The following is a 14246-nucleotide window of genomic DNA, read 5'->3' on the forward strand; positions in this document are numbered from 1 at the left end:
AAGTACATTTATTTCTAGATCTTTTGGATTCTCCTGTGTTATTTCTGAATGATTTCTATGAGAAGGGTTTTGCCTGCCCTTAAATATCCTCTCTCGATTACCTTTACAAAATTACAAAATTACCTGGTGTACGTGCTGCCATGTTGGTTTCATGTCAGTTTCTATAGCAAGAGATACCCTTTTCCCATTTAAGACTGGTGTAGGGTAGGCTTAACAAATAACTTAAATTTAAGACCAAACTGATTTTTTTTGTGTGTGCGCAACAGGCCTATTTATTTTGGGCTTAAATTGAAGACTAAGACCTCGAAAATGGTCTTAAAAGCATTTAAGACCTTTTGTGCAACCGGCCCCAGAACTTTTGGCTTCCTACCAGGAAAAGGCTACTGCCGAGCTCTATAAATCGGTGATCCTCCACTTCTTTGCTGAAGACCCTGTTATCCTGTGGGTGGGTTTTAACGATTTCAGAGAAAAAGCCGCGGAAGCCTGTAGGAGTCTTGTTATTGGAAGTACAACAAAGGCAGGCGTTTGTGTTCTAGCTTCTTTGTCAGGCAACCGAATTCATCCTATTTTGTAACCTCAAAATAGAATACAAGACAGGATTTACAAGAAGAAATGAGGCCTCTATCGTCAGGCCTTAAAGTCAAGAGATGTGCCTGGCAAGAGTACTTTTTCAAAGCTTATTGACTTTCAATTGAAAGTGAAGCAAAAAGGAAAGAAAAAATTTAAAGATTAACTACAGAAAACAAACAATATATTTTTTATCATGGGTACAGAAGTGTAATGCCCTTTTTTTTCCTTTTTACCATTCCTGTATTTTCTCTTGAAAACAAAAACTTCTGATTCCACATAAAATGCTTTGGAGTAAATGGTTTGTAAAGTCCCTTTGTTCCTTTTGCACACTGCTTTAAAGTGTGACCATTCATCAGTCCATCTTCTGAAAGGTCATTCTCCAGGGTACACAAAACAAAGTAGAAATAGAAAAAAGCTAGTTTGATAAATAGTTTGATACCATATATATATATAAACTAGCTGAATTAAATGCGTATTAGCATTGCCTGCAAAGAAATTGTTATGTCCATTATTCTTATTTATAAATGAGTTACTAACAAAGCAGCAACAAACATGAAACACTAATAGCACAGGTCAGGGGATTTGAGATGGCTTTTCGATTTATTGGATGGCTTTGAATAATTTAAAGAACATTTTACGTGAAGAGTAGCAGCATATAGATTTTTCATAAAGGCCGACAACACAAAGAGGTTTTCCAAAAGGACAATGCTCCTCTTTTATCTGATTTATTTAGTTGTGTGCACTGGTTTGGTGTTTATATTCTGGAGGCAGCTGTGATGTATAACAATCCTGTATCATTGTAGTAATGAAGAAAAGCAGCTAAATTAACCTAGGAAAGTGTCCACTATGACTCTAGAGAAATGGACGCCCCGGCAGATGAGTTGTATTCAGTGAATGACTGGCCACTGCAGAGGAAACTGTAAGCTAGAGAAAATAATAATTCTTAAATAAAATTTAATAATTATATAATATTATTATTACTTGATGTCTTGGCAGACACCCTTATCCAGGGTGACTTACAATTGTTACAATATATCACATTATTTTTACATTTCACCCATTTATACAGCTGGGCATTTTAATGGAACAATCTAGGTAAAGTACCTTTCTCAGGGGTACAACAGCAGTGTCCCCCACCTGGGACTGAGCCCACCACCCTCCACACCCGAGCCCAGAGCCCTAACCACTACACAAACTACTGCCCCATACTGGGTGGTGGTAGAAGTCAAAGCTCCATGTATTTCTTCACTTACGCAAATAACAATTTAGTGTCTTTGGTTACATCAGGATGTTACAATACTACATAGTTACCCATTTCCTCATATTTGCCTAAAGAGGGCACTATGCCTTTATGAAGAACTACATTTCTTCTGAGTATTTATGAAGTCAAGGCTCCCAGAAGGCATGGGGAATATCTGATCAACTTCTAAACTAAAGACAACTAACAAGTCATCATAAAAACCGTTTGTTCTGTTTTATTTTAAGGCTGATGCCCAGTTCAGTTTTTACAATATATTACTATTATATGACATCTTTACATAGAATTATATTATTTTTTGATTCCTCTGTAAAAGTATTCAGACATGCTTTGGGGATCCTCATTCCCACTTCAGACATAGCATAATAATGAAAAAAGGCACGTAATAAATCTTAAATGTTTGTGCATCAGTCAAAAGAAAGAAAGAAAGAGAAAGATGTAAAGAAAAAAAAGAAAGAGAAAAAGAAAAGAGATAAAAAGCTTGGCATTTTGTAGTGAGAACAGATTATTTTTTGAAGGCCTCTCATTACACATGAAGCCTTTTGCCAGGGTTTTACATATCCCAAGACAATGTGGTATAGAGCCTGGAATTACAATTCATACGTTGCCCTTTTGTAATCCCAAAGTGGGCAGAAACTCAGGACCGTCACTTCAACTGTGGACCCAGCAAAGTGTATCATGTGACAACAACGTAAATAGAAGTCTGGCATAGAACAATATTGACTTTAACTCCTTTAGTGAATTTGGAAATTAATATCTGATTTGGGGAAAACACGTGATACATTTCCATTGTGAGTCTTTTGTTTGTTTAGAAAGGGAGAAGACTCTGGAAATACTGACTGTATAATACAATAAAACGTATCACTTTGAAGCCCTGTAGTATATCACTTCATTTGAGTTTCCGTAGTTCCTACACACGTCCCCTGGAGACCTGCAGCGTGGCCCCGTAGCAGGGTTCCTACGTGCATGCTGTCTTTTGAGGCGATCAGTCAGCTGTCCTCAGATCTCTTAGTCTGAATCCCAGTTGTGGGACATGGGCTCTGCGTGATTGAATTCCATGTTTCCCTGAATATGTATGGTCTCTAGAAAATCCCTTGACAACGTGGGACGAATGTTAATGTCTAGGGTGTTTTATCCAATTCCTGATCATCCACTTCTGCCCTGAGCATCTCTGTACGACTAGCCGCAACCCAAAGTTGGCATCTTTGGACATTTCCACTTCTAGGCAGCGTCCTGTGTCCCTGCTGATGATTGGCCCATTCTGTTAAGTCCAAAAGACAAAGAAGATTATTCTTAGCATTGGCAAAACTCCCGCAGACATTAAATGTAGAAACTTAGTGTAAAACTACCAACTCACTCAATAATATGCAATAACAATGCACTTTATAATGCACTTCATAAAATGTATATTATTTAGGCATTATCCACTGATTTACAAAAACTCAAACTGTAATTATGTAAAAAACTATCTAAGAAAGTAATTCTATGCAGCACTGGTTAAAACCATCATGTCAGTCAGTCAATAATATTACAAATCATGATATGTTTCAAAATTATTAACGGGCACTTTCTTCCATGTTTATGGCCAATAGGTAACAGTAAAGTAAATTATATAATTTTAAGGATAAGTGCTTTTGTTTTAACAGTTTGAAGAGCACATTTAAAATCAGACAGCTGATGGGTTACAAGGTCAGGTATATAGAAATGATGCAGTTGAACAGAACTGATTTTCTGCCATTTAAGCAGGTTTTAAGAGCACATTCTAAAGCACACAGTCGAGCTGTTACCCACGTGTCTTCGTGTTGAAGGATGAAAATCCCCTTTAAGCCTTGTTTAAAACTGCTAACACATCAGAAAGCCAATTAGAGACATGTTGTGTTTCCATCGTATATATTGTTTTCTGTCTAATTGCATTTAAATGCTTGCTCTTGTTTACATTTCAGATATGCTACAAGATCCAAACCTTTACAGCAATTAAAACAATTAAAGTTACAGCTTCTTTGAATTCACATAATGATACTTCTCTACATGGGTGATGTCACCAAAGGCCCCATTTCATTCTCTCTGATCACCTGTGTAAAATCCCAGAGCCTTTGGGAGGACCGTGACACGTCCTCACACTTCTTCAGACTCGGAGTGCGTCCCCTCCCATCATCAACCAAGCATTTGGTGTCAGGCAGAAAAGTGGTCGAGCCCAAGGGTCCCAACTGTAAAAGCCCTTGTGTAGAATAACGGGCAAGCTGAAACACAAAAGATAATTAACTGTTGTTTCACAATAAAAATGATCTAGCCTCTCCAGGGTGTTGATTAGGTTGTGTAAATCAAAGGAATAAAAATCCCATTTAAACGTATCACAATTTCAGGCTGTAACACAAAAAAATGTAAAAAAATGTCCATGGGAGGTGAATTCTTCCTATAGCCACTGTCACTGCCATTTTGTATCTTCTAGTACAATAGTAAACACTTTCTCATGGACAAGAATGGCTTCTCTTCATGACAAAAGAGATGCTTTACAGTGTTTTTTATACCCCAAAGTACAACTCGTTACAAAAATAAACTCAGTTGGTGATTGTTCTTTCAAAATACCAAAATTGCACCTCTCTAAATACAAAGAAAACACACAAAGTACAGAATAATTTGAAAAATAAATACCAATAATACCTTCAAAACATTCTATTGTAAGGATTTATTTTCATGGTGTTTCCTACCAACAATGTTTAGCTCTATTATTTGGAACTAAAGAAGAAGAATAAAAAAAAGCTTTTCATAGAAAATGTTTTCATGAATTTATCTGAATTTACGGAACATATAAAGGAGTTTCTTATTCATGAAAGGGAGACTGCTGATGGAATAGCTTTGCGAACTTAATGTGTTTCTTTATATTGTATTTTTTATAAAATGTTTCAATACATACTCAATATTCCTTTCTTGTCAATGACAATCTGAATTATGTGACTGGTTGATCTTACTTACAGATATACTTCTCTAACTGTTATCTGTATGTCTAAGAGAATGTGTTTGTGTGTATATATATATGAGAGAGAGAGAAAGTGCTCAGTTATGTATTTAATTTAAGGAAACAATAAAGCATATAGCTTATTTGTTTTACTATTTTATTTTCTTACCTTTTATTTAGGAAATACACATTTCGACATATCGTGTATGCACATTTTTCCAATTAAAGAGTTTCTTAATTTGGTTACTTTCTAGTAGATTTTGTCAGTAAACTTTTCTCAACACATTAGTATCTGATATGGTAGAAAACACCATAAGTAGATCATTTAAGAATTCCTTGTCATGTTTATTTTAGGGCAGAAAGATTAAGATAAGAAAACCAATGTTCATTTGTAATTAACTTGAACAGCTTCATCTATATTTCCATCTGACACAGAAGTTGCACATTTATGTAACTGTATCAGGTTCAAATCAATAAATAAATAAATATTGGACCTAAACTTGTAATGTTATTATTTAATCAGAATTAAGTAAATACTATTATTTATAAAATCTAATTTTTTATCTTAAAAATACAGCTCCCTTGAGAAGACGTGGTACTATAATGCTGATGGAAAAACTCAAGCTAATTTAAAAAATAAAAACAAAAATAAAACAACAGACAGTTTAACTGAACCTGCGGACCTTTTCAATAATGGTCTGCGTGCTATTGTTTTCATTTCATTTTTTTATTTTATAACTCTTTGCATGTTTTAACAAGATCCCAGTGTTTCATAATTTACATGCCTGGTACATTTAGCTTCTACATTGATTTAATGCACAGTATGTGTTTCATTATGTTAATGTTAAACTCATATGAAATACATTCATATTAAATTAAATGCATCACAGCATAACAACATAAAATAATAATAATAATAATAATAATAATAATAATAATAATAATAATAATAATAATAAACTTTCACATCTACACAGCCAAGCAAGAATGCAAAAGAAGTAAAATGAATCTTATTTTGATTAGTTTTAATATTTTTTTTATTTTTTATTTTTTAAACATCATGGGTCCAGGCAACTTTTTCTGTATTTTATCTCCAATGATGAGTTATATTCTCATACAGCTGTGAAGGTATTGGTGACATTAAATGGCTAGTGTGGGAATCACAAAAACAGGGGGCTTCTCCTGAAGGTTAAATAATGAAACAGATGATTTGTGAGCTCATGCATAAAACCTAATGACAGAACGATATAACAAGCTTAATTCACCAGTGTGTTATCCAGTCAAATGTGCTTATCCTGTAATGAGATGGAGAGAGGGGGCAAAAATGCATTTTCATGTTCTCAAGTGAAACTAAAACCAGTGTGGAGATGTTCTGCTTGCTTGCTCGAAAGGTCACAGAATATGTGATGAGGTACATTATCCTTTTTTATGGTCATCTAGACACAAATGATTAAATAAAATGGCTTACTTATCAGTTGTTTTAATCTCCCTTGCCCCCACAATAAATCGCTTGCCAGTTCATTTTGGTCTCAAAATCCATTACAGCAGCATATCGGCTGCTCTGTAGCAACTGTTTGGAGATGTTTTCAACACAGACCTTTTGCACAGTCATCAACTGTTCTGAATGCAACTATCGAAGGTGAACTTTTGGGTTTCGGCAATAAAGAAACTGTCAGGGGAGGGCTGTTTGAGTGACGAAGTGTAGTGGCCTATAGGCAGCTTCCTTTCACAGATCCCATGGTAGTAACGTAGGCTCCTCCCCCTTTGGGAAGCATCCTCAACTCGAAAGATAACATTCAGAGTTGCAATCTTGGATGTGAAATGTTGCACGAGTAACAATGGAGATGTAAAGAAATGAGAAGCTCAAAACATATAACTGTATTTCCATATTATACCTAGGTGACCATAAACCCTTTAAATGCTTTGTGCGTCTGACATCTTCAACTCCAGCCCCTACTCTTACTAAGCCGGTCCATCAGGAACGGGAGAACGTGGCACTGACTGAACCTGATAATCTGTGGGTAACAGGACTTCCACAGATTCTCCTTCATGTTTCTTTACATTCTAATGCACTTAAAAGTGGACTAGTGGAAGAATTAAAACCACGGGAAAGGCATTCACCAAGCCAATTAGCTTGTTCTCTAAGTATAGAATATGGGCTTTATTGCTTTTTCAGTCTGATGAATTTTTAATGGATCAGGTTTTTTCAGGCCGTATGTTTTGCAATGGCTTGCATGTCTTTCATGTACAATTAACTGTACATAATACACTTGAAGTTAGCTTTGTAAGGCCGAAACAATCCATATTCACTTCAGAACGTGTTATTAAATATCTGTTCATTTTTAAATGTTGACATTGATTATACAGAATCAAAATTCATGTTATGACAAGAGATTATGTGGGAATACGTTGAAAAATGTAAAGAACCACACTTATCTGCAATATTTATATTTAATAAGGATGGCCCTTTAATAATGTGTTGCAATTTTTATTTTTCACTTAATTTTCACCTTCATTACCACATTTAGGATAAATTAATGATTTGATGTATCTGTGCCTTTATATGGAAATTCCTGTCATAATCCAATACAATTTGTTTTCCTATTTACAATGATCTCAGTGTCATAGAGTTACTGTAATAAATGCATTAATCTTTTTTTTTTTAAGTTTTTTTCCTTTGCCAGTACACTAGCACATGCATTACTAAATAACAGAAATGAGGGTGCATAAATGACAGGAGGCACAGTATGCTTTTATTAATATTGATCTTTCTGTAGTCCCTTCACTCCAATTATCAGCATAACTGATATGACTCACTCTGCTTCCTCTGTGTGTTGCAGACTGCTGCTTTCCTTATTGCCTGCGGTGTGTTTGAACCAGCAGGAATTGGCAGAGCTTGGGAGGCTTAATCCCTCACTGTGTTGAAGCTTTTTTGAGGCCCACCTCTCAGTCTTTTACCAAGGAGCGATAGCACTGCAATGTGATGTACTGAGATTACGAGGCACGCCACAATACGGGGATTACAAGAGGCCACCATGATGAAAACACGTGACCTTTTGACACGGAAGGCCACAATAACAGCTGATTTGCATGCTGCTCTGCTGTAAAAACAAACACTTCTCATTTTTCAAAATGGCTCTTAGAGGACTTAAGGGTTCTTAACACAAGCAGTGCGCGTTGTCAGGTAGAACACAGTCCTGTTATCCATACGTGTCATGCATTGTTTAAATTCTTTAATGAACAGTGGAGGTTAGTGTTCATGTGTAAAATTGTGAACAAGCCTCTAACCTGTTGCAGTGACTGTACCGATTCTATGTATCAAAATATATGAGGTATTCATAGGCTGGAAATGGTCACAATTAAGCATAATCAGGTGGATTCTGTTTTCAGAAGAAATTAACTATGTTGCTCCACTAAGCCAAGGATAAATATAGTATTTGTTTTAACCACAAAAGGAACAATTTATTCACACCTCTAATGATCAGATTAGACATTCTCTCTGTGCCTTGTGTACTGCATTTTAGTTTAGTCCAGTGGCATCAATTCAATTAATCTCTGTATTAGTATATTATCCCAGGGTGTTAATGGATTTATAACGGCATTGTACTGTTGAACTAAACCCTGAAGGAGTTTTAGTAATGTCTTTTAAGGATGTTCACCAATTGAATTCATTGTCAGTGTTAAATACAGTATTAGTATAGTATTAAATACATAACATCTCTACTGTTTTATCTCTTTTAACGCTCCCAAAGGGAATTTCTGTCAGCCACCTCAGCCTTGCAGGGGAAACAACAGCCAGGAGTTCGCCCTCCGGTAGTTCCTGCTGCTTTTTCCCCTTGGTCAGGACTTATGACCACTATAGCGAACTGCCAACAGGTAGTGGTTTTTATTTTGCATCTCTAGCCAACAAATAGTTTTGCCATCATTAGAATGACTACCTCCTTGCTGGGCATAATCTTGATTTGGAAACAGCATGAAGCTATAATGGCTAAGTGGCATTTGACCCAGTGGTTGAGTGAAGACTGTATGTAGCCTAGATAGTAAACAGTGTACTTCTACATCAAGGATCAAGCTACAGATGTGGATGAGTGCCAATCAAAACAATTATCCCATGTCATGAAATAAATATAAAAAAACCTTTGTTTTCTGCCCCTTTATCTATTTATTTTTATATAAATTGCTACATGAATTAATGGAAAGACATTTACATTTATTTTGTGAGGGTTTCAAAGAGCAAATATTTTCACAGCAACCCATCATAAAAAGGATAAGATGATCTACTATTTGCTTCTCAAACAAGCCACTGGATCCTCTTGCTTTGTAATGCCAAACAGCTTCCAGATTTAAAATCTAGCGTTTCTTTTTCCTCGTAGGGATATCACAGCAAAAGGGAGACATGGATGAATAGATTTGGAGAAATAAGAGGCAGCAACCTGAGATGACATCCCATGGCATGGGTAGAGAATGGCTTTATCGTCATCTTCAGATCCTTGGTCTAAGCAGTAGCCACTGGCTTTGCTGTTCCTCACCTGAGAAATAAGCACACAGAAGTAAGAAAAAGTCATATTTATCACAAAATATTATAGTCAGAGCTTCCGAGCAAGCCCTGGATATCTCTGCTTCTCGAGGCCTGAAGAACCTTTGGGTTCTGCATGACTAAGGTGATTAAATACAACTGAAACCGTTCAACATCTCTTACATTGTGTGCAGTTGTTTAAAGATACAGTACCCTAAAAAATAAAAAAAGGAATTTGCTGCTTTTTTCTGCTTGTTTTTTTGTGCTAAACTAAAGAGCTTCTGGAATTGTATTAAAAACAGTTTGGTCAAACGCAAATGCCTAAAAATGTAATACAAAATATGTTAGTTATCTCAGGTGATGCAACACTGACACCAATGTGTTTTGGTCATATAACATACAAACCAAAAAAAGGACAGAATTCAAAAGCAGAACATGCTGTATTCAAGTAAAAGAACCAGATGCCAAAAAAAACATTTCATAAAATTAACTAGACTGAACCCTTGAGGGCATCACTCACGTGCCAGACTATTAGACTGTGGGATGAAGACACTGTGTCAGTTACAACAGTCTGATTGCATTTTAATTTAATTTTCAAACTCTACAGGTGTGTCCACACAAATCTGGAGAATCTTGCAAATCCAATTTAGTCACAAGATGTGAAACCACCTGTTCATTACAATAGCTCCGATAAGACAGCAAGACTCTTGTCTCTGGGTGCTTTTGAATCTTAAAAAAAATGGTGGCATATGTTTCTTATTCCCATGCTGGCATATCAGTTTATATTAAGAGTTTCAATTCAAGCAGCTCTGAGTGATTAATCTGCAGTAAGTACTTGTAGAGGAATGTTTAAGGGTCAGAGAAACAATACTACGAATATGGGAATGCAAATCAATTTGTAAGAAGATAAAATTAAGAAACATCCTGCATGAAGTGTAATCTTATTTATTTATTTCAATTCCTATGTTTACAAATATTGTAGACATGAAGTTGTTACCTCAACACTAGGAGATGGTTGTTATTGTAAGGCTTGATTTTTTTAAAAGTAATTGGAATAATTTCAAAATCTATGCCTTCCTTTTAGTTTACTTAATACGACACGGACAGCTAGCAAAAATAATCTGGTGACATCTGAAGCTAATAACTGTTTAATTTAAAAAACGGATCATGTGCTGTTTTCCAGTTTACATCCCAGAGCTGTTACCCGTTGCTATGGAAACAATGTTGGTACAGTGTTCCTTACTTTTCGTATACAGTTGGTAACCTTGTTTTTGAATGAATCATAAATTATCACACAAAGCACAAAATTAATTCAATTAATTCGAGATCCCTACTTTTTCAGAGATCAGTGACACATTTCCTAAATTGACCATCTGTGCAGTTCTGGGAAAGCAGCATTTATTGCCTTTTCTCATTACTGTTTCCGAGCAGATTATAGTAAAATATAAAATGTATAAAAATGGAAATTGTACCTTTGATACATGAAGTAAAGCATTGCAGACTAGTTTTTGCCCTGTGCAAAATACCAATTTTAATATGCAGACAATTAATAAAACAAGGATACGAACACATCTATTTTAATCGTCATCATCAGCAACCTTTATCGATCCACTGTTGGATGGCGGCCTCCCCAGGATGCTTTTACTTGGTTTTATGCAGTGTCTCTTTTCCAGCTCACACCAGCAAAGCTTCTGAATTCACCTTCCCATGTTTTATATATATTTAAAAATGTGGTCGATTTCCTACAATTTCCATCTCCAGTTTTTGACTCAGTTTGGCTTTAATCTGATTTTATACTTCACATGATTTTCCAAATTTAATTTAAATTGGAGAGTACAGAGCACAATGAAAAGATCAACATTTTAATTTCTTTAGAATGATGATTAAGCATACCAGTGACAGAACCAAAATGTAATTGTGAGACATCCACATGGAGGCAATTTCTTTAATGCCTCATAATTAGAAAGCAAACATTCTCTTTGCTCAAAGAACATTTCAGCATTGTGAACCATGGAAACGACATTTTGATCGATTAAAACTACTAAGAAGAGTTTAATGAGATTTCAAAAGGTACACTTTAAAACAGAAACACAATAAGATGTATGTATTGTATCCCTAACAGGAAACAAAACAAAATAACAGCATATTTTTAGGTTAGATCTTACCTCTCCATACGTGATAGTATTATTGTAAATCCGCATCTCCGGGTAGACATTTTCCAGATACCACCGGAAACTGCGACATTGCAATTTTTTACGCAAAGCGATTCTTTCCGAAACATCCCCAAAATCAACTCCAGGGTTCTATTGAATTAGAAAGAGGAGGGATATGCCTTTAACTGCACAACTTTTCTTTATTCATTTTCAACAAACAAAATAAAGACTACAAATACAAAAATGTGTTCAATCACTAAAAGGGCAGAGAATAAAGCATATTATAACCACAATCATTTTTTATTGATTTATTTGAATTTTCGTGTTCCTTTATTTGTTGTTCTAGCGCATTTCTCGTTTTAGCTAGAATACAGGGAAGGAAATGTAATTAATATTATTTATACTATAAATGCTGGTGGTTCCTTTACTGTCTAATGCAACTGTTGCTATAAATGTCATATCTGTAGCCTAGAATCAATAAATGTCTGATAAAGTTATGTGGATCTGTGATTATTTTAAAACCTAACTATCAAAAAGATGAAACCTTAAAACTGTGAGCCCATCCTTAGTTACATTCAGAGGTAGGTTTGGCACAGGTTAAGGGTTCATGGTAGCTGTTAATTTACTGTCAAATGTAACAAATTCTTTCTTGGAGACTCCAGGACAATCCTATTTATCTAAAATATGCAATGATTATTTATCAAATGGGAAAACATGCTCTAAATAATAATGATCACATCCTTCCTGAAAAGGGTAAGCATTTTCAGTCAGTCAGTGTTTACAACAGCATGGGATCACTGTGTCAGTCTTATGGGAATTTCATTGTTCTTCCATTAGAGTTGATGCTATGCTTTGCACATTTTAATCAGGTCTTTAATTATGAGTGCTCACAGCTCTTATGGTATAATGTGGACAGCTTCCAAGATTTATGGTGAGAATGCCTAATAAGTAAAACACTCTGGTGTTTTAACCTCCGAAGACAGACTGCTTCATTAAGTGCTCCAGTATTTCAAAATGCATGAGTAAATATTTTAATTGCAGCACCTATAGTACTCTTAGAGAATTATGTTGCCAGATCTTCTCATTTGCATGTATCTTTAAACCATAATTATTGCAATCGTATAGTTGATTAAATACTAGTAAATGACCACTTGTTACATACTAATAATAGTATACTATACTAAACAATATACATTACTGGTATTTTTTTTATTAATATGAATTGTTATGGTTATGGTTATGGTCCTCTCTCACGAATGATGACTATTTTATTTTTACAAAAATTAAAACATAAGCAGCTAGACATTATATTTGCCAAAGGCAATGTCAGTATATATCATATTGGCAAACTCACTCAATTTACCTTGAGGTTAGTACAGTGATTCATGGTGTAGTCATAAAGATGAAGCTGCTCATCCCATTTATAAAGAGTGTTTCTGTACAGTAATGTCTGAAGTGGAATTATACTGGGAAACTCAATTTTTGAAGCAGAAAGGCATTGTGTGAATAACTAAGAATTGTACTGCAAATGTACCACAGATAAACAACAACATAATGCTACAAGAATATTTCCACATATGTATATGTCTCCATCTGCGGTGTCTCTGTCCACATCTTCAATGGTATTAACATTGACAGAAATAGATTTACTAAATCAAAAATCATTGTGATTGCTAGTTGCCGCATCTCTCTGTAATAAGCTGATTGCCTGATTGTTTGCATTGACTTGAAAGTGATCATTAACTCAAGGGACACACAGAGGTCACCTTTTTGAGATTTGTACTTGTGTTTTGTTCTCTCTCATCTGAACAGTGTATGCATATTGTTACAATGATCAGTATTTCAGAACTGGAGGAGGTATTTTTAAAGTTATGTATGCTGTATGTATTCAGTATACAGACACAGTATATGTAATGCATTCTAAGCTGTAGTTATTGAATTTTGTCTGATGGAGCTTTCTCCTTCTGATCTTTCCTATTCTCAATATAAATTAGTGTCACTAAAAGAGCCCTGTGCAATATTCCTTTCATCACAAGGTACGGGGGTAAAATTACAGCTGAAACATGTTCCAGAAATGCAGATAAGCAATTTGAAGTAACTGCTCCAAAGCTGCTAACATACACCCGAAAGAGGTCTTCCCCAAACTCACATTCATGGGTATGTTCCATGCCATATACACATGAGACTTGTACTCATCCATCCACACTTCGGCTGCTCGAAGCGCATTCCTCTTTGCATAGTAATCGATGTCATTATTGTAAGGCTTCTTTGTGCGTTCGATGTGAGCCACTCGGGCACAGGGCAGTACCTCCATACTTCCCCCGCACTGCCACACCTGAAAGAAAGAGAACAAGCCATCATTATGATCATGTAATTCTTTTTAATTAACTGTGCGGGCCTCCTCCAGCTCATACAGCTACTTTGGGTGCCTGCGCTTTTTACTGCTTTGCTCCCAACACACTGGGACACTCCATAACAGTTAATAGTCAACAACAGATTTTCTCCAGACACAAAAACACACTTAAAACCAATTCAGGCACAAGAAAACGAGACCATAGCTGGGATTAAACCACCCACAAATTATAAACTTCAAACCTGCACTCAGTGGCAGACTTATTTTCTATTATATCTGTCTTCTAACACTCTATAACCACTCTTAAGTTCAGGTCTACAGTTAGCTATTATTGTGTTCGTAAATGCTTTTATTTACATCTGTGTGGTTTCTCATTGACCTCTTGTGCTCCCACCCTCTGTTTTAGCCTAAAATACAACCGATGTGATTGGCTCACAGCC

At 35.6% G+C, this 14246-nt stretch overlaps 1 protein-coding gene across 1 annotated transcript in view; it reads right to left on the reverse strand.

Moving 5' to 3' along the window:
• Positions 1-1193: 1193 nt before the first annotated feature.
• The window catches only part of galnt9 (polypeptide N-acetylgalactosaminyltransferase 9), an 82182-nt gene continuing 69129 nt past the window's right edge, over positions 1194-14246 (reverse strand). Inside the window, exons 7-11 of the mRNA XM_066689668.1 lie at positions 13603-13788; positions 11466-11603; positions 9218-9313; positions 3901-4068; positions 1194-3089 (exon numbers count right to left, since the gene is read on the reverse strand). Of these exons, the coding sequence (XP_066545765.1) occupies positions 2943-3089; positions 3901-4068; positions 9218-9313; positions 11466-11603; positions 13603-13788 (735 nt within the window). The 3' untranslated portion in view covers positions 1194-2942. The remainder of the gene's footprint in view (positions 3090-3900; positions 4069-9217; positions 9314-11465; positions 11604-13602; positions 13789-14246) is intronic.

This window comes from Amia ocellicauda, chromosome 17, assembly GCF_036373705.1.
Source record: "Amia ocellicauda isolate fAmiCal2 chromosome 17, fAmiCal2.hap1, whole genome shotgun sequence".
Classification (NCBI taxonomy): Eukaryota; Metazoa; Chordata; class Actinopteri; order Amiiformes; family Amiidae; genus Amia; species Amia ocellicauda.